Source organism: the organism of the source record quoted next, unplaced genomic scaffold (genome assembly GCF_019419815.1).
Source record: "Pyrus x bretschneideri cultivar Hongxiangsu unplaced genomic scaffold, Pyrus_bretschneideri_v1 Contig6, whole genome shotgun sequence".
Lineage (NCBI taxonomy): Eukaryota > Viridiplantae > Streptophyta > Magnoliopsida > Rosales > Rosaceae > Pyrus > Pyrus x bretschneideri.
Genome location: NW_025999798.1, coordinates 260,564 through 284,749, shown reverse-complemented (window position 1 = coordinate 284,749; position 24,186 = coordinate 260,564). Strand labels below are relative to the sequence as shown.

The window sequence follows — 24,186 nt, the reverse complement described above, 5'->3', positions numbered from 1 at the left end:
AATATGGGTTTTGCAGCTTCTTATTTTTGGTTTTTTTTCACCCAAAGCTGTGAAAAAAAACTAAAACTGAATGTTTACCAAACACAAAAATAGCTCATAGCTTTTTTTGATACCAGCTTTTTCCATAATTACCTCAGTACCAAACCAGGCCTAAACCTGCCCTACGATCCGGGCCTATTCATAAACATGTCGACTACTCAGCCATGGTTCTTATTTTATTTTATTTATTCATTTATATTAGTGCATGATTGAGTATTTTATTCTTTTTGATAAAAACAATTAAAAACTTTATTGGATTAAGTACCACTAACTACACCATCTTAAATTGATCCTAATTTTTTTAAATATTTGTAATACGTACTTAACATGAAAATTAGACATTTATTAGATCAAATATTAAGTGATGACTTGGATAAGTATTGAAATGAGTTTTATTTTCACCTCGTATATTGAGCTCTGAGTAAATTGTAGCAATGGTCTCTCAACTTTAATCAAATTAGAGCAATGGTCCCTCAACTAAAAAGTCATTATCATTGGTCCCTCAAACTCATCAAAAGGTGTAGATATGGTCATTTTCGTCAACTTCGTCCTAATTTTGTCAAAATGAGTTATGTTGGAATGACCATTGCTACAATTGGGGTCCATCTACTCATCAAAGCGTTCCTTTCGTCAACTTCATTATAATTTTGTCAAAATAAGTTATGTCGGAAGGACCATTGATACAATTGGGGTTAAAATTTAAGGACTATTACTCCAATTGAGTTAAAGTTGAGGGACCAATGGTAATTGATTTTTAGTTGAGGGACCATAGCTGCACGTTTTTATGAGTTGAGGGACTAATGGTAATGGATTTTTAGTTGAGGAACCATTGCTTCAATTCAGTTTAAGTTAAAGGACCATTACTACTCTTGAACTTTAGAACGCTAGATAAATTTAGCGTTTATCTTGACTAAGAGAAGTCTGTTTAGGGATCCAAAAACTTCAAAATAATGTGTTAGTAAAATCAGCTTCCATATTTGTCCACATTCTAACTTGAATTAAGGACATTATCCATTAATGGTAATGGCATCATCATTTAAAGCTGGTTACCTGACGAGTATTCATTTTCTTACATTAAATAGTAATTTGAAACGTTTTAAAATGTTAAGACCAACCTGAAATCACATATAAAAGTTAGATTATAAAATAAAATTATATCAATGTTTATTAATAGGTCGGTCATGGGGTTAACCAACTTTACGTCATGATGATTTTGGACAGGGTTGTCTATTAGTGCATATCATGTAATCTCCAAATTAACATATAATTTAAAATATGGCATGAAAGAACAGAAAATTAAGTGTTGTGTCACGGTTCAATACTAATTCAACTAATTATATGGGTAGGAGGAGTTTAATAACTATTTCGTTTTAAGTTATTTTTATCTTTCATTATTTGAAAACAAAAAATTGAAATATTTGTTTGTAGCTACTTTTAAATTTCAAACAAATGAAAACTAAAAACAAAAAGTTAAAATTAAAATACAATTTTCAATTCCTCCATTTCGTTCTCATTTTTAATTATTTTAAATATTGAAATCTTGTTTGATGATCCTATCTTAATAGCGACAAAATGCGAGACTCAAGATCGTATCAAAGCTTCGAGTCTCAAGATCGTGGGCTTTGTTAAATAAAACCCGTATTCAAATCAAGTGCCCATCAATCCCTGCCTCCCTTCGGCCCAAAATTATTGAAAACGAGCAATCCTTGGTTCATGAATCAAATTTAATATTTGGCCTGACACACGTTGTTGATTGGATCACATAATCAAAATCCGAATGGTTTTTGCAAGATGAAGTGAAGATTTGTAAAGGTTAACTCTTGGTATTCTTCACATTTCATAAATTCTCAATAAAAACGTGGAATGCAAAATAAAGATAGGCGATCCATTCTTTTTTGAGTAAGCTCCTTTTTTTTTTTTTTTTTTTTTTAGTTTTCGATTAATAATTGCAGATAAAGTCAAATCTTGTGGCTTCTAATATTTTTATATAATTTTTTTTCTTCAGGCTTATGCCCTGTTGTCAACAACCAAAAAAAGAAAAGAAAAGAAAACTAATGAAAAAGTCTAGAAAATTTTGAGTTTTAACGATAAAGACAAAATAATGGGTAAAGTGAATAATACCATAATTGATTTTTTAATGTAAAAATGTAATTTTTCGTTAAATAAATAGTATATGGAGTTTTTTGTTAAAATTTTAGGAAAAAAAAAAAACAAAAAAGGAAGGTGGTCCAAAGCATTGAATGCACCTCCAATATGTACAGTTGTACTAAATAGAAAAGTATTGCTTGGATTTGAGTGTTTTCTCTCACTTGCACTCGAGTTTAAGCACCCATATACTAGAGTGGTATAATGTTGATATGTTTAATACACAAAAAGAAGTGAAGTTTGGACCAAATCATACTCTTTTATGGTCGAAATAAGTTTGTACATGTATATGTCAACAATGTTACTAACACTATAGTATAATGTTATTCATCTTTAATTATTAGTGTTTGATATCAAATTTGACTCACCTAAATGATAAAATCTATTAGTAATAGTTCATTACTGATTTAACTCCTATCCCTTCTCCAAAATATGAACATAATGTAGCTGAAGTTTTTGTGTGGATATTGATAGAAACAATCATTTTACAAATCAAAAGCAAATACTAACAATCATATATAACATACTGATTAAATATTGACGATGTATCCATCAAATCCTGAAACATCAAATAGTTACTACATATCAATCAAATAATGCAAAGACCGATCAATCATAGACGATATATGAATCAAAGTTAACCACATACCAACTAAAGACCGAAAAGTATATAAATTGATAATTCAGCCATTTTCCAAAAGAAATTCATGAAATATAAATACAAGTAAAGTCGTAAACAAGTAACAAGAAAGAGTGGGAGTGGCCAGGTGCCAGAAGAACGGCGATGAAAACAATCTAAAGCTCCTCAGTTTGCTGCGGGTAGCTCAAAGCCTCCAACCAACTCTCCCCCTCGTCTTCTCCGCCCCTCTCTTTTTCTATCAACTTCCTCTCCGCTCCCTTCCCATTCCATTTCTCTCCCGATTAAATTCTCTCTCTCTCTCTCTCTCTCTCTCGCCTTTCTCCCAATCCATTCCAATGGCGTCGTCTCCTTTCCTCTCCAAGACCACCATTTCCTTCTCCTCCTCCATCTCCACCGCCCTCCCATGGCGCCTCTCCCCCTCCTCCTCCTCCACCGCATTCCGCTTCAATCCCCGCAGCCGCACCCTCACCGTCCAATCCAAGATCAGGGAGATCTTCATGCCTGCTCTCAGCTCCACTATGACCGAGGGCAAGATCGTCTCCTGGGTCAAATCCGAGGGCGACGTCCTCTCCAAAGGCGAGAGCGTCGTTGTCGTCGAGTCTGACAAAGCCGACATGGACGTAGAGACCTTCTACGACGGGATTCTCGCCGCAATCGTAGTCGGGGAAGGCGAGACCGCCCCCGTCGGCGCCGCCATCGGGCTTCTCGCTGAGACCGAAGAGGAAGTCGCCGAGGCCAGGGAAAAAGCCAAATCCACTTCGTCTTCTTCATCCCCAGCTGTTACGCCCACGCCTCCTCCTGCTACCGCCACTCCCGCCCCTGCAATTGCCCAGCCTGCTCCATCTGCTACTCCTACTTACACTGCCAAAAAGGGCGTGGCCACTCCTTTTGCTAAGAAGCTAGCCAAGCAGCACAAGGTCGAAATTGCCTCCGTGGTGGGCACCGGCCCATTTGGCCGAATTACGCCTGCTGACGTGGAGGCGGCCGCCGGAATTGTCAAGCCTGCTAAACCCGTCGCTGCCGAGCCCACTCCGGCGGCCGCTGCTCCACCCAAGCCTTCTGCTGCAGCCCCGCCTCTGCTTCCCGGCTCAACCGTGGTGCCATTTACCACGATGCAGGCTGCTGTTTCGAAGAACATGGTCGAAAGTCTCTCGGTGCCGACTTTCCGGGTCGGCTACCCGATTAACAGTGACGCCATCGACGCCCTTTATGAGAAGGTACATTGTGGATAGTGTTTGGATTAATTGGATTGTTGGTTTGCAATGTCATTTGGGTTTGATTAGTGTTTGAATTTCTGGGATTTTGGGGTGAATTCATTGAAATTGTCCAACAGGTGAAACCAAAGGGTGTGACAATGACTGCATTGTTGGCCAAGGCAGCTGCTATGGCACTTGCTCAGCACCCGGTTGTGAATGCGAGCTGCAAAGATGGGAAGAGCTTTTCGTATAACAGCAGCATAAACATTGCTGTTGCTGTGGCAATCAATGGAGGACTTATAACCCCTGTTCTTCAGGATGCTGATAAGGTGTGTTACTTGTGAATAATATATTATTAGTTGGTATTGTAGTGTTAGGATTTCGAAGGTGGTTGATGAACCATTACTAATCAACACCAATACTGTCCGCAACTTAACCATTTGTTTAGTCGGTGTGGGGTTTTATGTAAAGGCCTTGATGCAATTAGTAGCGGAACCTTTGTCTTCAAGATTTAGTGCTTCTGTTCTTTGTAGTTTGTGTTCTGATTATCGATGGTTGAATTGTATGTGTTTGTGCAGTTGGATTTGTATTTGCTATCCCAGAAATGGAAAGAGTTAGTGGAGAAGGCCCGTTCAAAGCAACTTCAGCCCCACGAGTACACAACAGGTATTTACTTACAAACTCTCTGTCAGTTCTTACGTATTTGCTTTCGTTTTATAATCATTAAGTTATATTGAACTCTTTGTAGGAACTTTCACCTTGTCCAATTTGGGCATGTTTGGAGTGGACAGGTTTGATGCTATTCTTCCACCAGGGCAGGTGAGTTTTGACCCTCTAATACGAGAATTTTTTGTTTTCATGAATTGATAGGATTGTTCTATTTTTTATGATTTTTTTAGCTGCTTGCTGAAGTTTTAATTGACAATCAGGGGGCTATCATGGCTGTTGGAGCTTCAAAGCCAACTGTTGTGGCTGATACAGATGGATTCTTCAGTGTAAAAAGTAAAATGCTGGTGAGTGTCTTTGTGTTTTCTCCGTAATGCATACTATTTTGTTAAAGTTGTTTCTCATACTTTACAAGGTTATAAGTTAAGTTTCACACGTATACAAGGGATGAGTCTGTTAAACGAACTTATACACAACTCAAAAGAATACTTCCACCAGTACATCAAACTTGTATAAATTGTCATGTCACATGCTTTACTGAAAGCAACTGTCAATTAATCTTGTTGGAAGAGGAAGGAAACAATCTTATATGTATGAACCTCTCTGTGAAAGGAGGGGAACACCCCTTGCTTCGTAGTTGATCTATTTCCAGAAACATCAATATGTTACATTATTGATTGGATTTAACATCTAGGTTCCTCAACACCGTATATTTTTCTTTTTTGTGCTCTATCAATCTGTTAGTTGACACAATTTCACTGAACCTGCTGAAATTTGTAGAAAAGGTAACCGAATTGAGCTGGCATATGGTTCTTTCTACAGGTGAATGTAACTGCTGATCACCGGATTGTTTATGGTGCTGATTTGGCTGCCTTCCTCAAGACATTTGCAAAGATTGTTGAGAACCCAGAGAGCCTCACATTGTAGTCGGTGTTTCAGGACTCCCAAGGATTGATGTTTTTGACCCTAAGCCTCTATTTTTCGTCAGTGACAAAGGAAGGGTGTGTCTATCGAACGGGATGCCCAACTAAGGAACACGCTCTTGCAGTAATTTCTTGCATTTTCTGCTTGTGTTGTACTTCATTTTGTTTTGAACTTTTAAGAATTTGCATTGCTTCGTCAGTCACTGTTGAGAAAATTTTGAAACAGGGAAATAGGAACTTTTAAATAGTTTGATAGAACTCGGTGAGGGATTGCTTGGGTAGAAAGTAAAAACCCGTCGCTGTGTAATAATATTCACCATCTCTAGCAGTTATAAACTTCTGATATTGCAGTCTAATTAATATTCACCATCTCTAGCAGTTATAAACTTCTGAAATAGTTCTCTTGTAGCAAGTTAAATAACGTTTATGTACAGACCCGTATTAGCAAAGAAGTAATCGTAACGAACTGTACGTTAACGTAGACACCTACTGAGATAGATGAAGACTGAAGTCACCAGTCCAAGGTGATGTTCTTAGAAAGGTATAGCCTGTCGATGTACTCGATCACCGGACGCGACGCTTGGATGTACCTTTTCATCTTCTTCTCTGCTGACTGATCTGAAATGAAATTGATTATATTTTAGAAATAAATAGCATGCAAAACTGGAGATCATTGGTTGTGGACGGAGAAAAGCTTTTAGACTTACGGGTCTCTTCGAGATTCACCAGCAGTTGATCCCTCGACGGAAGAGCATACATTCCGGCAGCAACCGCTGTCCTGATTGCCCAACTGTGGTACGGCGCACAAACTTTGGCATAAGCTGTTGAAGCTGCTTCCCTCAAAGAGTAGTCACTGAAAGGCAAAAGAAGGAAGAATGTCTAAAACCGAAAATCTGCAGAATGAAGCACAACTGCAGTTTGCACAACATATGTTTGAACATACTCGGTTGACAAGAATTGTTCGAATAGAGCTCTGATGAGGTCGAGACCCTGCCGGACACGGCGCAGATTACGAGAATGGCTTCCGGGGGATTTCACCGTGCCATTAGCAACATCAAAAGCTATTAGGCTTTCTAATGTGTCGTAAGTCCGTGACGCCTCCGCAAGATCTTTAACCTGAACGCAAGCGAGCACAGTGTGAGATCCTGCAGGAAGAGGCAGGCTAACTGAAGAGATTGCAACCAACCACAGTGAGATCTCCAAGATATGACAATACTTTTAGGGGCACACTATATTTAGGTATGTTAACGCTCTCGTTTGGAAGTGCAACTAAAAACATTTATAGTAAAATTTAGATAAAGTATTCTTTTGGAATCCATTTGAATTTTTATTGATGATTGGTTCTAGAAATATTTTCATCAAAAGAGTTTTAGTCATTTTAAAAACATTTTCAAACGAGGTTAAGTCACATTGTCACGTTGATTAATTTCACGAAGATCTCACCAACAAACCAAATCATACATTTAACAAAAAATGAACAATCGAAATCCCCCCCAAAAATAAAAAGATGCAATAATCAAATAAATACAAGAAAATTAAAGAAAATGAGAATCAGGGTTTGTGGTGGGAAGGAAGAAGGAAACCTTGGAGACGTACTCCATCTCGGCGAACTTGAAGGCGAGGCCAAGGCAACTGAAGAGGATGGAGACGAGGGTGGAAGCCTGGGAAAAGGTATCCAAACGCAACGTTTGGTGTTGTTTTTGTTGGGAATTATGGGAATGGGATTGGAGGATCTTGCCCAACTCCTCAAAGGCCTCAACGATTTCCGTTAGAGGAGGCGTCGAGGTCGACTCCGCCATTGCGATACCGTCCATGGCTCTGGTTCCGCCGCCGTGCTTCGCCGTTAAAATCATGCACAAATAGACACCTCCTCCCCGCACCCTAATATCAAACTAAAAACGAGCCAAAACCGTGTTTTGTTGAACAATCTTGATTTTGTTGCTTTTGTTTTTGGTTGAGTATTTTGTGTTTGAGAAGGAACGTAAGGATGTCGGGTTTGACCGTTCGAAGCTTCGCTATGGACGCGGCCTGCCATACTTTAAGGTAAAAAACGGATTTGGAACACATCCGGATTCTAACCGTGTGATTGCAAGATCTTTACATCTTAGTTATTTATCGTGCATCGTGTGGTTATAAATTATTTAATTATTTAATTTAAAATTAAACATAAATAGTACCTAACAAAAACTCATCATACGTTCCACGATGAACGGTTAGAATGTAAAAATTTCTAAAATCCTCACAAAATGAATTCGGAGATGATTATCTTCTGTAAAAAACAACCGCTTTTGTAAATAATCATAAATATTAATTAGAAAAAGGTGAAAAAAAAACACTTTTGCACGTCCAAGGCCAAAGTCAATCTCTTGTTCGTCTTTGTTATTGCCTTCTAGACGGTGATTACATTGGGCCTTGGTGCTTGTTTTACATCTTGAAGTCTGGTCCAATTTTAAAACGGGCTTGGTTCAAGGCCCTGTTAAGTCCAACTAAAGTTGAATCCAGCCCATATGTTATTTCCCTTTTTTTTTTTTTTTTTTGGGTGGAGGAGGAATCCTATGTTTTTTTTGTGTGTTGTTTGAAGTAAATTGAACATAAAATACATTGACCAAAAAGAACTAATTGAAGATACAGCCCAATGTTCTTTCCTACGGTTTAAAGTCGACTCGTATTTAAATCAATAAAATACTGTATTATTATTTGGTAAACAAAATATTATTCTTTTATCACATTTCTATTTTATGATATATAATAGATCATATAATATCCTCATATAATAATTTTTTTTCCAGTGCGACTGTTACATCATGTACATATGTTTTATATATAGTCAATATTTTGTGAACAGAAAAATTAAGAGGTCTTGGTTTAGTGGAGAAGAGTAGGAAGCACATTGTTCAAATTCATCTGCTTCCAAGATCTTAATATAAAGATCGTACAAACTGGATGTTTCATATATGAATTTATTAATCCAAAGTAGATATTCTTCTCATTTCTATACTCTAATGTACCAGCAGCTAGTTCTTACTAGCTATATTAACTCTGACTAATGACTAATTTAATTAATTAACCGATACTAAGCCAATTAAGCTTTATTGGCAAGCTCCACTTGATTTTCTCCAGACTCAGCACCTTTTTTCTTTACGATCTGAATCGGCTTAAACGTGTACATTTTGGCACAAAATAAGTAGTACATAAGATTAACAACTTGTAGTAACGTGATTAACCAGTAGAAGTACTCCAACTTCCCTTTGTTCAAATTATTGTCTGGCAGCCAGTTCGATCCATTAGGGCCAGCACTATACTTGTGCACCAGTGACACCAAAAGAGTGCTCACGTAGTTTCCGGCTGAGATGGAGGTCCAAAACAGCGCGGCAGCAGTGCTTCTCATGCTCTCCGGTGCCTGATCATAGAAAAACTCGAGGTGCCCGATTGACATGAATGCTTCAGCCATCCCATGAAGGGCATACTGAGGAACTAACCAAAACACTGAAATGGGGATTATATCATGAGGATGATCGACCAACCCGTGTGCGAAAGCTGCCTTTTTTCGCTTCACTTCGACAAATCCGGCGACCAATGTGGCGAATACCGAAATGACAAACCCTATTCCCATTCTGTGGAGGAATGTTATTCCCCGGTCTAGCCCGGTGAACTTTCTAGCCACCTTAATGAAGATGCGGTCGTACAAGGCGATCGTGGTGAGCATGGTTACTATGGTGAAGACTGACATGGAGCCTGCAGGGATTTCAAAGGACTTTGTGAGGTGCCTGTCCATGGTTTTGGCTTGGTTGAGTGAGAATGTGCTTTGTTGGGCATAGGCTGTGATGAGGAGTATTCCTGATCCCCATATAGGTCCCATTCTGATTATGGATTTCAGTTCTTCGACACGATGAACGGTGTTGATCCTCCATAGGTTTGGTGCCTTGAGATTGTCCTGCTCCGTTACGATCGCTGCCTTGTCAAGAAATCTGCATTATTTCACCATATATATGTAACGTTGTTAAATTGTTAAATTGTTAAACAGTCTATCAAGATAAGACGCTTATATCATACAAACAATCAATTTAATTAAACCTCAACCGTCCAATTATCGTGATATGAATTTTATCAAACCTAAACTCTCTGTATCAGTTAACCAATGATTGAGACTCGCACACATGTGAAGCTAAGTGCAGCCACGTTGTGGAAATTCAAAAGGTGACTAGGTCGCATGTTCTTCCCTTCTATATATTTGTTGGGTTGCTATGGACTGTGGAGGTGGGGACGACTCTGAGTCCCTGCTAATTAGTGGAGCAGATGACGTGAGATTTTTGTTGCATAGCAATGACAGAAACAGAAGCATGTGGTGCGGCTCATCCATGAAAGGTCAAGGGATTGTGGTCCCTACGTCCAAAACATGAGCAGTGCATGGACAAAATGATCTAGTTATTACCTGCAACCTGTTTCCACCTAATTAACCCTGATAATTATGTTCATCTTCTAGACTTACTATATATATGTATATGTGTATAATCTAGATTTTTCTTAGCAGGAATCCTATTTTATTGTAGTGGAAATAGGATGAGGGATTTTCGTAGAAACCATGTATTTTATCGTATAAGATTCTCATTATCTTATTTTCTTACTGCAAAACGTGATATGATTACGATAGTAATGTGTATATAATAATTATATTATTAAGTTTATGTTGTTAAATGATGAATTAGGACCAACATTTTGACAAAAATCAACTTAATTAGTGGTTTAGAGCCACAAAACACATGCAACATGAGGAGAGAGAAAGGGGGGGAGAGAGAGAGAGAGAGAGAGAGAGAGAGAGAGAGAGAGAGAGATACTTCATATGCTTAGTGTGAAGAAGCTTTCCACCCAATGAAATAGGACCGTCGAGTTCATCATTCTGATACAACATTCTAGGATCAGACACCATAGACAGCTTTCTCTTCTTATAGGCAGCCACCGCCACTTGTATCAACCGGGTAAACGGACTCCCCGCCGGATCCAAGTGCCGGTAAAGCGGGTACCCGATCAAAAACGCAATAACTGAGAGAAACATGGCTATAGTTGGAATTCCAAGTCCCCAACCCCATCCAATGTTGTCTTGAATATACACAAGCACCGTGACAGCCACTAGTATTGATGCCCCCATTGCAAAATAGTACCAGTTGAAGTAGTTCCACGTCTTGGTGGTTTGTTTTTCGTCGTTCTCGTCGAACTGATCTGCCCCGAATGACACCACGCAGGGTCGGATTCCGCCCGACCCGAGTGCTCCTAGTAAGAGGGAGACATACATAATTGCTAGCTGCCCCCCGTCGGCTTCTTCGCACACTTGGCCGTGGTTGCATGGGGGAGGTCTCAGTTGTGGAAGTACTGCTGATACTGTTAAGCAAATCATTCCCTGGTTCATTGATTAATTGAACAAACACAAAAGTTAATTGGAATTAGTATTTAATTAATAAACAAATAAAATTAACAATGTAATTTATCAATACTCTGAGAGCTTGATTGTGACAGAGAGCTAAAAAAATGGAGCTGGCTTCTCTCTCCTCCCACTTTCCGTACACTCTCATCCCTTCCTATTTTGTACGGTCACAGTTAATCCACGTCAACATTTTATATTGATTTTTATAAAAATAATAAGACAAAAAACAACCGTAATATAAAATATTGACATGATTTAACCGTAATTACACAAATAAAAGAGGATAAAAGTGTATGAGAAATAAGAGGGCAGAGAAGCCAGCTCCTAGAAAAATTCACCTCAATCATATTGGACAATGCTTTTAATACTTTTAAATTAAATACGTCCACTTGTGACATATTCTATTTCTTTCTTTTTCTTTGGAAAACCCATCACGAAAGGATGACTAGAAATTCTACCTAATTAATAAGTTTTTAATAAAAAATGGCTCGACGATAACTATTAATCTCGTGATGAGGAAGTTGATAAGAATCTTTATATTTTTTCATACAATAGATATTGGGTGGGCAAACCACAGAACTTTGGGTGCACGAGTGATCAATGAGTTGCAAATCTTAAGGTGTTTAATCAATTGAGCTGTAAATTTACGAGCGCATAATCTTTATCATGCGTGCTAATAATATATATATAGAAAACTATAGAGAGAGAGAGAGAGAGAGAGAGAGAGAGAGAGAGAGAGATTACAATCTGGTATATAACGGAAGCAACAGTGATAGTCCAGAAGCGGCCAACGTAGGCATCAGCAATGAAGGCGCCAAGCAAGGGGGTCAAGCTTGCAGTGCCAGCAACGTTGGTGAGGGTGTTGGCTGCTTTTGTTAAGGGCATGTGAAGCTGCGTTGTCAAGTAGCTTATCATATTTGCACCGAATCCCACCACAGCCAACTTCTCACAAATCTCATTAGCTACACACACACACGAAGCCAACAACATTGATAATTAAAATCCGTAAAACAAAAAAAACAAACAAATAAAGAGATACGTAATAAGAATTGAACAACGACAGGATAACCTATGCTAATTTCATCAAAAGTATGGAAAGAAAATTCGAATTTGCGTGTAAAAATATGAGCACATTGCTCTAACTAGCTTGACTACGTTCAAGCATGACTCAAAAATTTGAAACAACTAGATTTATTAGCTCTTACCAAAGATGAAGGGCATAGTGACCAAGCCTCCCTTTTTCCTTGCAGCATGGCTGCCTTTCTCCTCCATATGTTCCATCTTGTTTTTGGTGTCTCTCCTATACCGCTTTAAGCCTAAGTGGCCAGCGAAGCTCCATTATTTATAGGCAATGATATGAAGGAAAGGATAGATCTGGCAGAGTAACTTGTCAGCTGAGTTAAGCTTACTGTTTCATTTACATGTGACCATAGTTGTGTTCTTGTTAACTTTTTTGGGGTTCTTTTTGTTTTGTTTTGTGAGTGTAGGTGGGGTAGGCAAATTGTGGCCTATAAAACTTGGCCAAAAAATTATGGAGTGCGGAGATTTCGATAACTACTGAAACCAAGACAAGAGAAGGTAGGCATGTATGGACAGACGAGTACTCTAATTTACAGTTTTCACAACTTGTCTCATCCATTGAAACAAAAGAATCACTTAATACTATGATTTAATAGTATTTTTCTTCATTTGTAAATAAAAAATTTTAAGTTCGATTCTTATTAAAGTAAAATTGAACCACATTATTATGACAAACTCATTATAAAGCTTAACCTATTTCTTTATTCATTTAATACAAATATATCGTTTGTTAATATATATATGTGTGTGTGTGTGTATATATATATATATCAAATAGCTATGCATTGTTTAAAAGCGCCACTTCTATAATTGCTAAGTTAGATCAGAGGTGCAGGAACGCCTTAGGCACGCCCTTACTCTTTATTCCTTTCTAAATAATTTAGGCTTAAATGTTAGAATGATTCATGTGTTTTAGTTATTGGATTACTTTAGCGCATATGTTTTCAATTTGGCTAATTTGGTATTTGTGTTTATTTTGGTTAGCCAGTTAAAGACATTTTCATCTAATTTTTGTGAAAAAAATTATAAACTACTATAAACTTATTTATAAAATTATTTATTTGATTTGAAATATTCAAATATGAAATAAAATAAAAAATTAAAAGAAAAAATATTCTCCTCCTAACTCCCCGACCTTCTTCATAACGTTACCCCCTCTCTTTTCTATGTCACAACCTTAATCCTTTTTCAAATTGAAAGTTTGATCTCTTATATGTGTTATTTTTCAGATTTGTAAAGAAAAAAGGTAATTATATCTCTTATGATTTTTCTTATAAATTTTTTAACATAGATTGAATGAAATGTCCTTAATTGGCTAATAGGGACAAATATGAGGACTAAATTAGCCAAATCGAAAACACGGGGACTAAATTGGTCATATGGCTATAACACATTGATCATTATGACATTTAAGCCAATAATTTAGTATTACACTGGCTTTTTTCCGGTGAACTTAGTGTTATATTTTTTTAGTTTACACAAAACTTATAAATTGTATTCATTAATAGTTAAAATAAGAGGTATGTTTTCCCGTTCAATCCCAACAACACTCGTCCTAAAACTGAATTTAACATTTTTTTTTAATAAACAATATTATCTACACTAAGGGGAGGGAGAGGGCTTAACCTCACAATGAGTTAACAATAATGTGGTTTGAATTTGCTTTTGGCGAGAATCAAATTTAAGACCTATCACTTAAAAAATTATTAACTCTTAAAATTAAAGCCTAAAGTCTGATTTTGTTTTATCAAAAATATTCTTTACATTTCTAATAGAAGAATAATACACTTTGAGCTTTCATCTCCCCCCCCTATTCTTGAAATTTCATATATTTTATCCTCTAAATTCCCAACCCACAACACTATTAAGGTTTTTAAATCTCTTTGTTCTCTCTAACTTTTTACTAAATTTTTGCATTTCATATATTTTGTTCTCCAAATTCCCAATTCATTTTCTATTGACTTGGGTGATGATAGAGAGACCATCTACTTAGCCATTTTTTGAGACCACATGATAATTGTAATACCCTAGAAATATTTAAAATATATGATTGAGTGAAAATTTTTATCGGAAAGTGAAATGACAAAAATGTCCCTCATTGACGAAACATAATTATACGCAGACGTATTTTAACCTTATATATTATCGTATTTCTTGGCATATTTGGATAGAGCTCGACCTCATGAACGCGTAAGTTTGTGAAACGAAGTTATAACGAATGAGATATGAACAAGCAAAGTTAGGGGGTGAAATGGTCATTTGACCATAATCTGGATTTCTCCAAAAATTGTGAGGTGCCACGTGTATGGCAGTGACTGGAAGAGAAACGGGCACTGCCCAATTAGAAAAGAGAAGGAGGAGGGAAAGGAGAGAACAAGGAAATGACAAGGAAATGAGGGGGAAATAACCGGGTCACCCTCAACCCGTATGACCAAACATTTGACGTCGATTCTGGCGTTTTCCCTATGATTTGGGTGACTCCACCACTACTAATCCACTCCTCGTCGTCCCAACTTCCATTCCCACCCAATTTGGATTGCTGTGATTGAGGTTTAGCGACGAACACTTGTCGTCTTCTCTAACGAGTTTGAAGACACCCACGGCGGCAATCTGCCTGATTCTGAAGCTACCACCATGGGTTGATTCCTCATGAACCCATGAAAATATCCTAAGCCTTGATTAGGGCGGCGGAGCACCGGAGATGGTGGATTGAGGCCACCAAATTTCTAGGGTTCTGGGGTTTCGAGGCAAATTGGCGTTTTTCCCGGCCAAATTGGACTTGGCCACATGTATAAAGCTTGTTGTACACCTCGAGATCTTCATTTCTATAATTTTTGAGAATTTTTAGAAATAGTTGAAATTTTCCGGTGACTCGAGGCCCCAACCGGCGCCCACGGCAGCGCGTGGTCAGAGGGTCGTCGATGCTATTTTAAGGCTAAATTAGATGCCTTGAATTCAGTTATTATATCCGGATGATGTAGGTTGATTGTTTGAACCTAAATACACCACGATACGTTACTAGGTCATTATATGAACAGACGATCTGACCATTAGATCATCACCAAACTTTGAGACCTTATCATGCGTAATATTTGAGGACCTTAGGAACTTACTGATCTGGAATCAAAAGTACGGATCTTCCAGAATTGAATTTGCAAGTTGGTAAAATAAAACGTTGACCGCCACTTGATTTCATGATTGGCAGAGATCCGACCGTTGGATCATAATGAAATTTTAGTATGTTGTTCTAGAAGTGTAATGTGAACTACGAATGGCTTGATCCCTTTGTAAGGTATGTAGACAGTCTAACCAGGATGTTAGATGCTGCCATAAAATACTCCAAAATTATTATTGTGCTAGATTTCTTTTAAGGAAAGAAATTATTATAGTTAATAGCGTGGAAATTGGTCATGAATTTATTTTAGCCTATCATCAGATTTTAACTTCCAAGTAAGAATTTTTGGGTCGTTACAATAATATAGCGGATATGGACTACTTCCTTAAATCATTAACGAAGGAATCGAATCATCAACTGCCACATCATGTGGTTTCCAAATATGATCTAAAAACATGGTCTTCCTAGCATGCATTTTTTATTGACTTGATATTGGAAGGTTAGTTTCTCTTAATCCTCCTTAATTTTTTATTGATAACTCTCTATATTGACTTGATATTGATATTGGAAGGTTAATTTCAACATGGAAAAAAAGCATTTAGCACCTCAAAAAATTTAATTAGCTCACAACTCCAAGCATGTATTATACACTCTTGTAAATACTATCTATTTATTTTAGTTCTAATTTAACATTTATGTGAGATCCCTCCTCACGTAATTTATGAGCTTCGCCACTAAGTTAGACTAAAGGAGGAGGAAGGAGAGAAGAGTTTGGGTTCGAAACACAATTAGACTAACAAGAGAGTTTTTTTATCTATCATACTAGTCCACCACTAATATGCCTCTATTCTTATTTGTTTACCCGTGAGGAGGAAAAGATATTTAACATACAAAAATATGAAGAACGAAAATTGCTTCAAAAAGGTACTGAGAGAAGCAAGAATCTCTTATATATAAATATTAAGGGGTTTACTACTACCACCGTGGACTGTTTTTCAGAAAACGGATTCGACTCCTGGGCTTGTTAAAGTTTTATATTTATTTATTTTTTGTATGCTTTTTCCCAATCATTTGCATTTGGAGACTATACTTGCATGGTAACATATTTAATACAAATTATAAAATAAAAATCATCACGTTTACATTTATATATATGTGCATGTGTAATATTCTTGGCTGCCTCCCTAGTACATGGAATCTTTTTTATTTTATCTGATCAGATTTAATTATAAATTATTGCAGGTCTTGGCGTTGTTCACATTTTTAACACATAGAATTAATGATTTGTTGAATTAATTATTTTCTTCAGTAGTTATCGGCCCTCTTCTTCCCCTCAAAAATTATTTTATAATCAAAAGATATTCTCGACAAAACACGTAGACGGTAACACTATACACTTAAATATGCTCAAATCAGTTCAACTTTAATCGAAGACGAGTTCAACTTTAATCGATTCATTATTCACATGGACCGCAGAATAATCATAGAAGTCAGTTTCTTGTCTCTGTTGGCTTATACTACACCGCAGAATCTTGCCATCCTCATCAATATCTTGAACATCATTATTAACCAACTAGTGGTTGTTATACATACTGTTTGGACCCAAATTTATGCTATCGGCCCATACAATCAAGGCCGTTAGATGAGTAAAGTTCTAGACTGTTGAATGATAAGGTGGTCGAGATAATTTTCAATTATTATTAAGAAATAATATTATGGTTTTAATCATAATATTATCTTTTAATATATATTGGATTATCTAAGCCTAATATTGGCTATATCTAGCGGATCGTTTAAAGATAAATGGAGAAGCAAATCATATTTCCAGCAGAAGTACATTTCAAACGGGTTTGAGATGTTTGGTACGACCCACGAGTCATGATCACCAAAATGGCCTGCACCTTTGGAATTTGAGGGATTTTTTTTTAAGGTGCCTTTTTTATGGCCAAGACCTATTGGAATGAATGCCTAAGGGATAGGCTTGCATGCTACTTATCTGCATGCTTTGGTTCCAGTGCCGTGAAGCTTATCAAATTGGCTAATGCATGCTAATTGTTTGCATGAAGTAAAGAGATAATGATGATATCTAAAAGATAGGTTGTTGCTTCCCTTGAGAAGTCTTTGACCTAGACTCTAGCTGATGAGTTTGAATTAAAATCAAATTCTACACAAGTGAAGCCGCACCACACATCTGCTTCTATAAATACAAGGCTGCGAACACCATTCAGGGGACCTCCAATTCAACACACAACTGCCCTGCGCAAAACCTCTCAAACATCTTGAGATTTTTTTATTTTCTTTTTTCTGCCGACACATCTTCAGTTTGGATAAACAGCACTGTTGCCGTAGAATCAGCCGTTCCCGAAGCACCTTCAGTTTGGATAAACAGCACTGCGTCGAGGCCGACTGGTTATCTATCCAAGTCTCGGTCGAGAAGGATTTTCAAATCCTTATTGGCAGAGGTCATCTCATTAGCCTTCTCGGCGAAGTGAGGCGTTACCAGGTTACTACATTCGGCACCTTGAGAGCCGAATTTGATATTGAACTTCGTAGAACTAGCAGCCTTGTCTTCAGGCTCGAGAATCCAAAGGCCGAGATTTGTTCCTTCCTCGGCCGCAGTCGCAAGATAAAGAAGTTAGCAACGCGCTCTACGCAACATCAACAAATTTTACTCCTCGGCCGAGCTCGGCCGACGAGTTGGCAAGCCCCGCATTCAACCGAAGGACGTAGTTAGCTTATTAGTTACTCGGCCTGCGCCCCACGCAGGCTTTTGTAATTTTTAGGGTTAACATTTTGGCACGCCCAGTGGGACCTTTGTGCTAAACCTTCGGAGTTCATGACCGTTGAGACACGGTCTACCAAGAAGAAAACAACCACGGGAAAGTCAACAGCTAACTTACCAGTGCAAGGCCTTGGGCAGGATTTGCACCCAGCAAAAAATCCGATCATTGCCGCGCCACCCGAGGCTACAAGTGTGACACACCGAGAAAACGAAATCTGTCTCGGCGGGCAACCTCACAACGCGGCGATCCCGAATCAAACGACAGGTATGTTTGTGGAGGGGATAGTGGAAGATTGCGACGACGATGGTGGAGAAGGCTCTGATCCACCAACTAGGTCGTTTCTTCGGAGATGACTTGATGAGCAGTATCGTCAGGTCGAGCAGTCGATTGGTCAAAGGATGAATGATTTGCTAGAAGCAATACGAAGTAACAACGATACACAGACCAGAATGCTTGAACTATTGGTTAGTAAAGCCTTCGAAGATGGCCAGGTCGGCCAACCTCGGCAACTCTCGACGAATGTGCCCATACCAGCCGAGAGAGGGTCTGCTCGGCCGCAACCAGTCACCTTAGAAAGAAGAGGACCAGGAAATAGATCCGACGGACCAAGCCAAGGAGAAGAAGCCGCTTCCGTAAACATGACCGAAATCCAGAGAATGATTGATTCGGCCCTGAAGAAAGGGCCGAAGTTTCCAAAATTCATTCATCCATACCCGGCTTATGTAGAAAGGTTTGAATACCCACGGGGATTTAAGATCCCTGATTTTAGCCTCTTCGCCGGGGAATCGTCTTTGTCCTCATTAGAACATGTGGCTTGGTTCACAGCGCAATGTGGAGACGTCAATAGCGACTTCTACAAACTACGTTTGTTTAATTTTTCGTTGACAGGCTCCGCTTTCGCCTGGTACATTAATCTTCCACCCAATTCTGTGCAGAGTTGGGAAGAGTTAGTCGAAAAGTTCCATGAACAATTCTATCGGCCAGGGATGGAGATGTCCGTATCATCCTTGGCCAGGATGGCTCAAGCATCCGACGAATCTCCAATGGAGTACTTAACAAGGTTTAAGTCGGCCAGGAATTGGTGCCGAGTACCACTCCCCGAAGTGGAATTCGTCAGGATCGCTCTCAACGGATTAGACGTGGAGTACAAAAAGAAGTTCCTGGGGGTAAACGTTCGCGATATGTATGAACTTGCTCAACACGTCGAACAGTATGATTATCTGCTCCGAGAAGAAAAGATATCGAAGTCACCATCCCGGGGAACGTTGTATAAGAACCCCACGGTTAGCTATGCCTCGGCCGAAAGCGGGGACCATCAGTTTGTTAGCGTGGATGCGGCCGAGATAGTAATAGACAAACCATATGTCTGCAAGGCTCTGGCTCAAGTAAATGGCAAAGACACCAAAGCCCATTCGGCCGCCGAGGAAATGAGTAAGTCTTCGAAAGTCTACACTTTCGACATCACCAAGGTCGATGCAATTTTCGATCAATTATTGGCAGCAAAGATCATCAAGCTTCGGCTAGGACATATTATCCCTAAGGCCGATGAATTGAAGGGAAAGGTATACTGCAAGTATCATAACTCTAATAAGCATGCGACCAATAATTGTGTCGTATTCCGGGATACAATCCAAAGTTGGATCGAGAAAGGAAAGTTGAAATTTCCAGAAAAGCAGATGGCGGTCGACGTCAATCCCTTCCCGTCAACAACAATTGGCATGGTGGATGCTCATCTTCCAAAAAACAAAGGGAAGGCCGAATATGTCCAGGTGCAGCATATCCGTCAACGGAATGGTCGAACAAGGCTAAAGCTTGATATATTTTCGAATGCACCACCCACGGAACAATCGGGCCCACCAGCCGATGAGCCTATGACGAGGTCAAGTTCCGACGAAACTCATGGATCAAAGGTTTAATGTGACCATTGTAAAACACCAGTTGAACCTGGGAAGAAGACATCTTCAACACCACCCACGGCCCCTACCACATCACCAAAGGAATTTGGTCCGCGACGCCAAGTGTTCAATCGACTCGGCCCACAAGTACGGCCGAAAGACCAGGCCTCGGTCAGGCGGCGTCTTGACTTTGACGCACCTTTCTATAACGAGGATTATTACTCGCGCAATACCAACGGTTCCAGCTCATCAGCCGATCGCAAAACTTTCAAACCACCCAGGACATCGGATCAACGCTGGTACAGTTACAATTCCCCGACTGGCTTATATACAGCGCTGTCTAAATCCCAAAAACGTCGTCGTCAACGGATAGATTGCATGGCTCGGCGACGAGAAGCTCAAGCCAGCCCTGCCAATCAGTGGCAACCAAAGAAGGCTGTGGAAAGCATAAGTGAGCGACCAACCCCGACTATCATGACCGAGTTAGCCGAAGGGAAAAAAGTAGCAGCCGCGGGTTTGAAACCACCATTGAGGATTCTGAGAAACGTATCAAAATCCTTCTCCGGCCTGGGGAAACGAGCACTCGTCTAGAACACTTCAGACAAGAGGCCGAAAGGAAACTGTCTCCGTTGCCACCGCGCGAACCGTTTATCAAAGTACGACGCAACTTACATCTCCCTTTCCTCGGTGAATCCCTCGAATACATGCGAGAGTTTCATAAGAAATACTCCGCCAATGACTTGTACAGACTACCCAAGGCGTGTTAGGAAGCCCTCGACCTAGCTCTCACTTGCCCTGACGCCGAGCAAATCATTCAGAAAACCTCCGACCCAGCAATTAAAGCAAGGTTCCAACATATACGGGAGGCTCGGGTACTTGGTTTTGAAGTCGATCCCTATACAGATATCGACACCGCCGAATTACCTTTTTCGCTCGATGACCTTCAACTCAGCATACAATTGCCCTGCGCAAAACCTCTCAAAACCTTGAGATTTTTTTCCTTTTCTTTTCCCTGCCGACACACCTTCAGTTTGGATAAACAGCACTGTGGAAGCACCCGGCGAGCATCTTCAGTTTGGATAAACAGCACTGCTGCCGCAGAATCAGCCGACCGAGGAGCACCTTCAGTTTGGATAAACAGCACTGCGTCGAGGTCGACCGATTATCTATCTAAGTCTCGGCCGAGAAGGGTTTTCGAGCCCTTGTTGGTAGAGGTCATCTTACTAAGCCTTTCCGGCATAGTAGGGTGTTACGAATTGCATTGCTCGGCGCATTGGACGCCGAGTGGTTTTATGATTGGATACTCGCAAGTAAGCTTTAGGGTTCGGCATTCCGACGGCCGAACTACGTTTACCATCAAGACATATATCACATTCGAGTACCTGTGCCCATATAGTTTGGTCTCGATTCGGCGTGCTTATACTCTTACGAATATAATCACAGTGACCGAATCAGGTTCCGACGACTTGTGAACTCCGTAGAATTAGTAGCCTTGTCTTCAGGCTATAGAACCCAGAGGCCGAGAGCGTTCCTTCCTCGGTCGCAATCGCAAGATACAGAAGTCAACAGCACACCCAACGCGACAACATCAAATTTTACTCTTCGGCCGAGCTCGGCCGACGAGTTGGCACGCCCCGCACTCAACCGAAGGACATAGTTAGCTCATTAGTTACTCGGTCTGCGCGCCACGTAGGTTTTGTAATTTTTAGAGTCAACACATACATATATATATATACACACACGCGCGCGCGCGCACACACATATATAAATACTTATACTCAATACTTATATTGAGTCAAATAAGTTCAGCTGATAAGTGGCGATTATTCAGACTGTTATGTTACACGGTAGAGAAGATTCGATTTAGCAGCCAAGCAAGCATTACCGTATCCAAATTATACAAGGCGTGTGAAGGCGTAGTGTGCTTGACGTGAGGAATGATGCTGGCGATAGGTGAATTACTAAAAATTGAAAAACTCACCAAAACCATACATTTACAACCAATAGAATTTTATTTATGAAGGAATGTACTAAGTTCAGTCATCTAGAATCTAGTTGCAGATGAGTGATTTTTTAACCGTTGATCTGTACTAGCATGAAAGAGAAAATAAAGAGATGGTAATCAGTTGAAATATAATGTGTCTAAGGGTGCAAATTGAATTGGAAATTTCAATGTCAATAAAAAATTTTCCGTTTCGAGTCTAAATATTTTCGATTTTGAAAATTTTCAAAAGATTAGGATGGCAATTAGAATGTCTCTATCCAGTCCAAAATTAGGAGATTGAAAATTACCGATAATTAATCCAAAATTTCGAAATTAGAACTATTATTTGGCTTCGAAACATTTTTAGATTAGTATTGGAATGCTTATTTCCTTATCCGATCTGACCAAAAATCACCCATATTTGTGTCTAATATTCATGTGTAGATAAAATATCAGCTAAAATAATTTACAAATTGCAATAATCTTAAGATAAATCATATGTAGATAAACCTCTTCATCTAATATTCCAGTATTTGTCAGTAACAAAGGGGGTGGTTAATCACCCATTACCCAACCGCCACGTGTCAAACTTACTATACCATTCCGCCTGTTCGATGAATGGACTCAGATCAACGTCACCGTGACTCTTTCTGAATGAGTCGAATTTTGATTGTGATTCAAAGATCAGTGGCGTGCGCTAGGAGGGGTGCTGGAAGTGGAAAGGACCAATGTGGTCCTTGCACTAATACAACTCGGTGACGCACCAGTTTTGCTTAGTTGGATTCGTGAAGTTTTGGGTTTAGGATGATTTTCGTTTTTAGGGTTAGGATGATTTCAATGTTTATTTTTTCATTTCAATGCAATGGTATTTTACTTTGAAGAGTGGAAAAAGTTGAGTTAAGTCATACAATGAACTTGTCATAATAACTTATTATATAGAAGTCATTATTATGAAAATCAAATCAAAACAACTTACTTATAAGTAAAGAGAAATATTAAAAGATTGTAATACTAAATCCAAGATGATTTCGATGTGATAGAAAATAAATAAAAATGATGGCTTTGGGGGACCAATTGGTGCACGCATTTTTGACTGCATGATTGGCATGCTAGAGTGGTGGTTTGTTTTAGGTCCTCAATTCCATTGATGTGAAATTGTGACTTTGTGTTTGTCTACAAGAATAGGACATTTTGTATCGTTCCGTGATTGTTATGCCTAACTGAACGTGATTCCCTAAAGAGCTAATTTAAGAGACTAGGTGATATAAATTGTAAGATGTGAAGTATCATTTGGAAAGAGATCATTTCCGGATCTCTTTCACCAAAATCTAAGGATCAAGTGATCTAGATTTTTAAAATTTGATTGAACGGCTAAAAACTGAGATCTTTTTTAAAAATTATAATAATTTTAACCGTTAAATCAAATTTCAAAAATGCTGATCACTGAATTCGTGAATGATAGAAAAGATTCGGAGATGATCTCTTTCGTTCTTATCATTTATTGCCAGGGTGATTGACGCGTTCGGAATCACGGAGTGGTAAGTAGCGCTTTCAATATTTTAAATGTATATAGCATTATGCAATCATAATATCATATAGATTGAAAGGTGGATATAATTTTCAGCCGACAAAATTTGGGAACAAGACAGAATAAAGTTTGCTGGCATGTATATGATATTTGTAATAGTTTTAATTGCTTCCTATCTACAAAAACATATGAAGTCTCTTAAAGAATAAAAACTAATGACAAAAAAATTATTTTATCCATCTATGGAACCCCAATGAATTCTAAATTAGCTTACATGTGAATGACATTTTATATGATAAAATATTCTTTAGGGGTGTAATATCCATACATCCTATTTTGCTTATTGCACACCTTTTTAATTTTCGGCCGTCAGATCAGATGAATTGAAGAAGATCAACGGACAGAAATTATCAAGGGGGACCCCTATTCTTTAAATGCTGTTTCATAACAACATGCATGTTTTTCAGTCCTTAGATTAGATATGGTAAACCTCTGTGATTGCAAAAGAAGTGAATGTTACGCGTATGCATATATATGTACGTTAGGTTGGTTGGTTAGAACAATATATTTGTCTATTTGTATTCAAAAATAATTTTACCAAAAAGAAAATGGAAAAGGGAAGAAAACTGAGCAAAAAGAGGTAGGTTTGTTATGGACGGTATATGTTGTTGAACTCTCATCACCGATCCACCGAAAGATAGAGATTGCGTACTATGATTCTATCAGAATTCTGAAGTGCTCAAGTGAATCAAGACCTCCGACGTTTGTCTGTA

At 38.8% G+C, this 24,186-nt stretch overlaps 3 protein-coding genes across 4 annotated transcripts; 1 reads left to right on the top strand and 2 right to left on the bottom strand.

Annotated features, from left to right (window-relative positions):
- Positions 1-2,949: 2,949 nt before the first annotated feature.
- On the top strand, positions 2,950-5,965 carry LOC103947462 (dihydrolipoyllysine-residue acetyltransferase component 4 of pyruvate dehydrogenase complex, chloroplastic). The gene is made up of 6 exons (XM_048571899.1): positions 2,950-4,041; positions 4,158-4,349; positions 4,599-4,686; positions 4,769-4,839; positions 4,950-5,033; positions 5,509-5,965. The coding sequence occupies exons 1-6, from the start codon at positions 3,160-3,162 to the stop codon at positions 5,611-5,613; spliced, it is 1,422 nt and encodes a 473-aa protein (XP_048427856.1). The 5' UTR covers positions 2,950-3,159; the 3' UTR covers positions 5,614-5,965.
- Positions 5,933-7,610, bottom strand: LOC125471476 (ACD11 homolog protein-like). 2 transcript variants are annotated; one of them, XM_048571901.1, is made up of 4 exons: positions 7,193-7,610; positions 6,553-6,725; positions 6,317-6,462; positions 5,933-6,222 (listed from the first exon to the last, which is right to left on the bottom strand). In XM_048571901.1, the coding sequence occupies exons 1-4, from the start codon at positions 7,460-7,462 to the stop codon at positions 6,143-6,145; spliced, it is 669 nt and encodes a 222-aa protein (XP_048427858.1). In that variant the 5' UTR covers positions 7,463-7,610; the 3' UTR covers positions 5,933-6,142. The 2 variants fall into 2 exon arrangements, with proteins under 2 accessions (XP_048427858.1, XP_048427857.1); XM_048571900.1 differs by having other exon boundaries at positions 5,933-6,227; positions 7,193-7,608.
- Positions 7,611-8,473: 863 nt separating this feature from the next.
- LOC125471466 (protein NRT1/ PTR FAMILY 3.1-like) lies at positions 8,474-12,366 on the bottom strand. Its single transcript, XM_048571867.1, has 4 exons — positions 12,234-12,366; positions 11,773-11,990; positions 10,445-11,004; positions 8,474-9,577 (listed from the first exon to the last, which is right to left on the bottom strand). Exons 1-4 carry the CDS (start codon positions 12,307-12,309, stop codon positions 8,692-8,694), a joined length of 1,740 nt encoding a protein of 579 aa, XP_048427824.1. The 5' UTR covers positions 12,310-12,366; the 3' UTR covers positions 8,474-8,691.
- Between the last annotated feature and the right edge of the window lie 11,820 nt (positions 12,367-24,186).

Coding starts and splice junctions, on each gene's coding strand:
- LOC103947462 (XM_048571899.1), top strand. CDS start 3,160: ATGGCGTCGTCTCCTTTCCTCTCCAAGACCACCATTTCCTTCTCCTCC. Junction 4,042..4,157: donor TCGACGCCCTTTATGAGAAG/GTACATTGTGGA, acceptor ATTGTCCAACAG/GTGAAACCAAAGGGTGTGAC. Junction 5,034..5,508: donor GTGTAAAAAGTAAAATGCTG/GTGAGTGTCTTT, acceptor TTCTTTCTACAG/GTGAATGTAACTGCTGATCA.
- LOC125471476 (XM_048571900.1), bottom strand. CDS start 7,462: ATGATTTTAACGGCGAAGCACGGCGGCGGAACCAGAGCCATGGACGGT. Junction 6,726..7,192: donor AGATGGAGTACGTCTCCAAG/GTTTCCTTCTTC, acceptor GCTTGCGTTCAG/GTTAAAGATCTTGCGGAGGC. Junction 6,228..6,316: donor GGTGAATCTCGAAGAGACCC/GTAAGTCTAAAA, acceptor ATTTCATTTCAG/ATCAGTCAGCAGAGAAGAAG.
- LOC125471466 (XM_048571867.1), bottom strand. CDS start 12,309: ATGGAACATATGGAGGAGAAAGGCAGCCATGCTGCAAGGAAAAAGGGA. Junction 11,991..12,233: donor CACTATGCCCTTCATCTTTG/GTAAGAGCTAAT, acceptor GTGTGTGTGTAG/CTAATGAGATTTGTGAGAAG. Junction 9,578..10,444: donor CTTCACACTAAGCATATGAA/GTATCTCTCTCT, acceptor GAAATAATGCAG/ATTTCTTGACAAGGCAGCGA.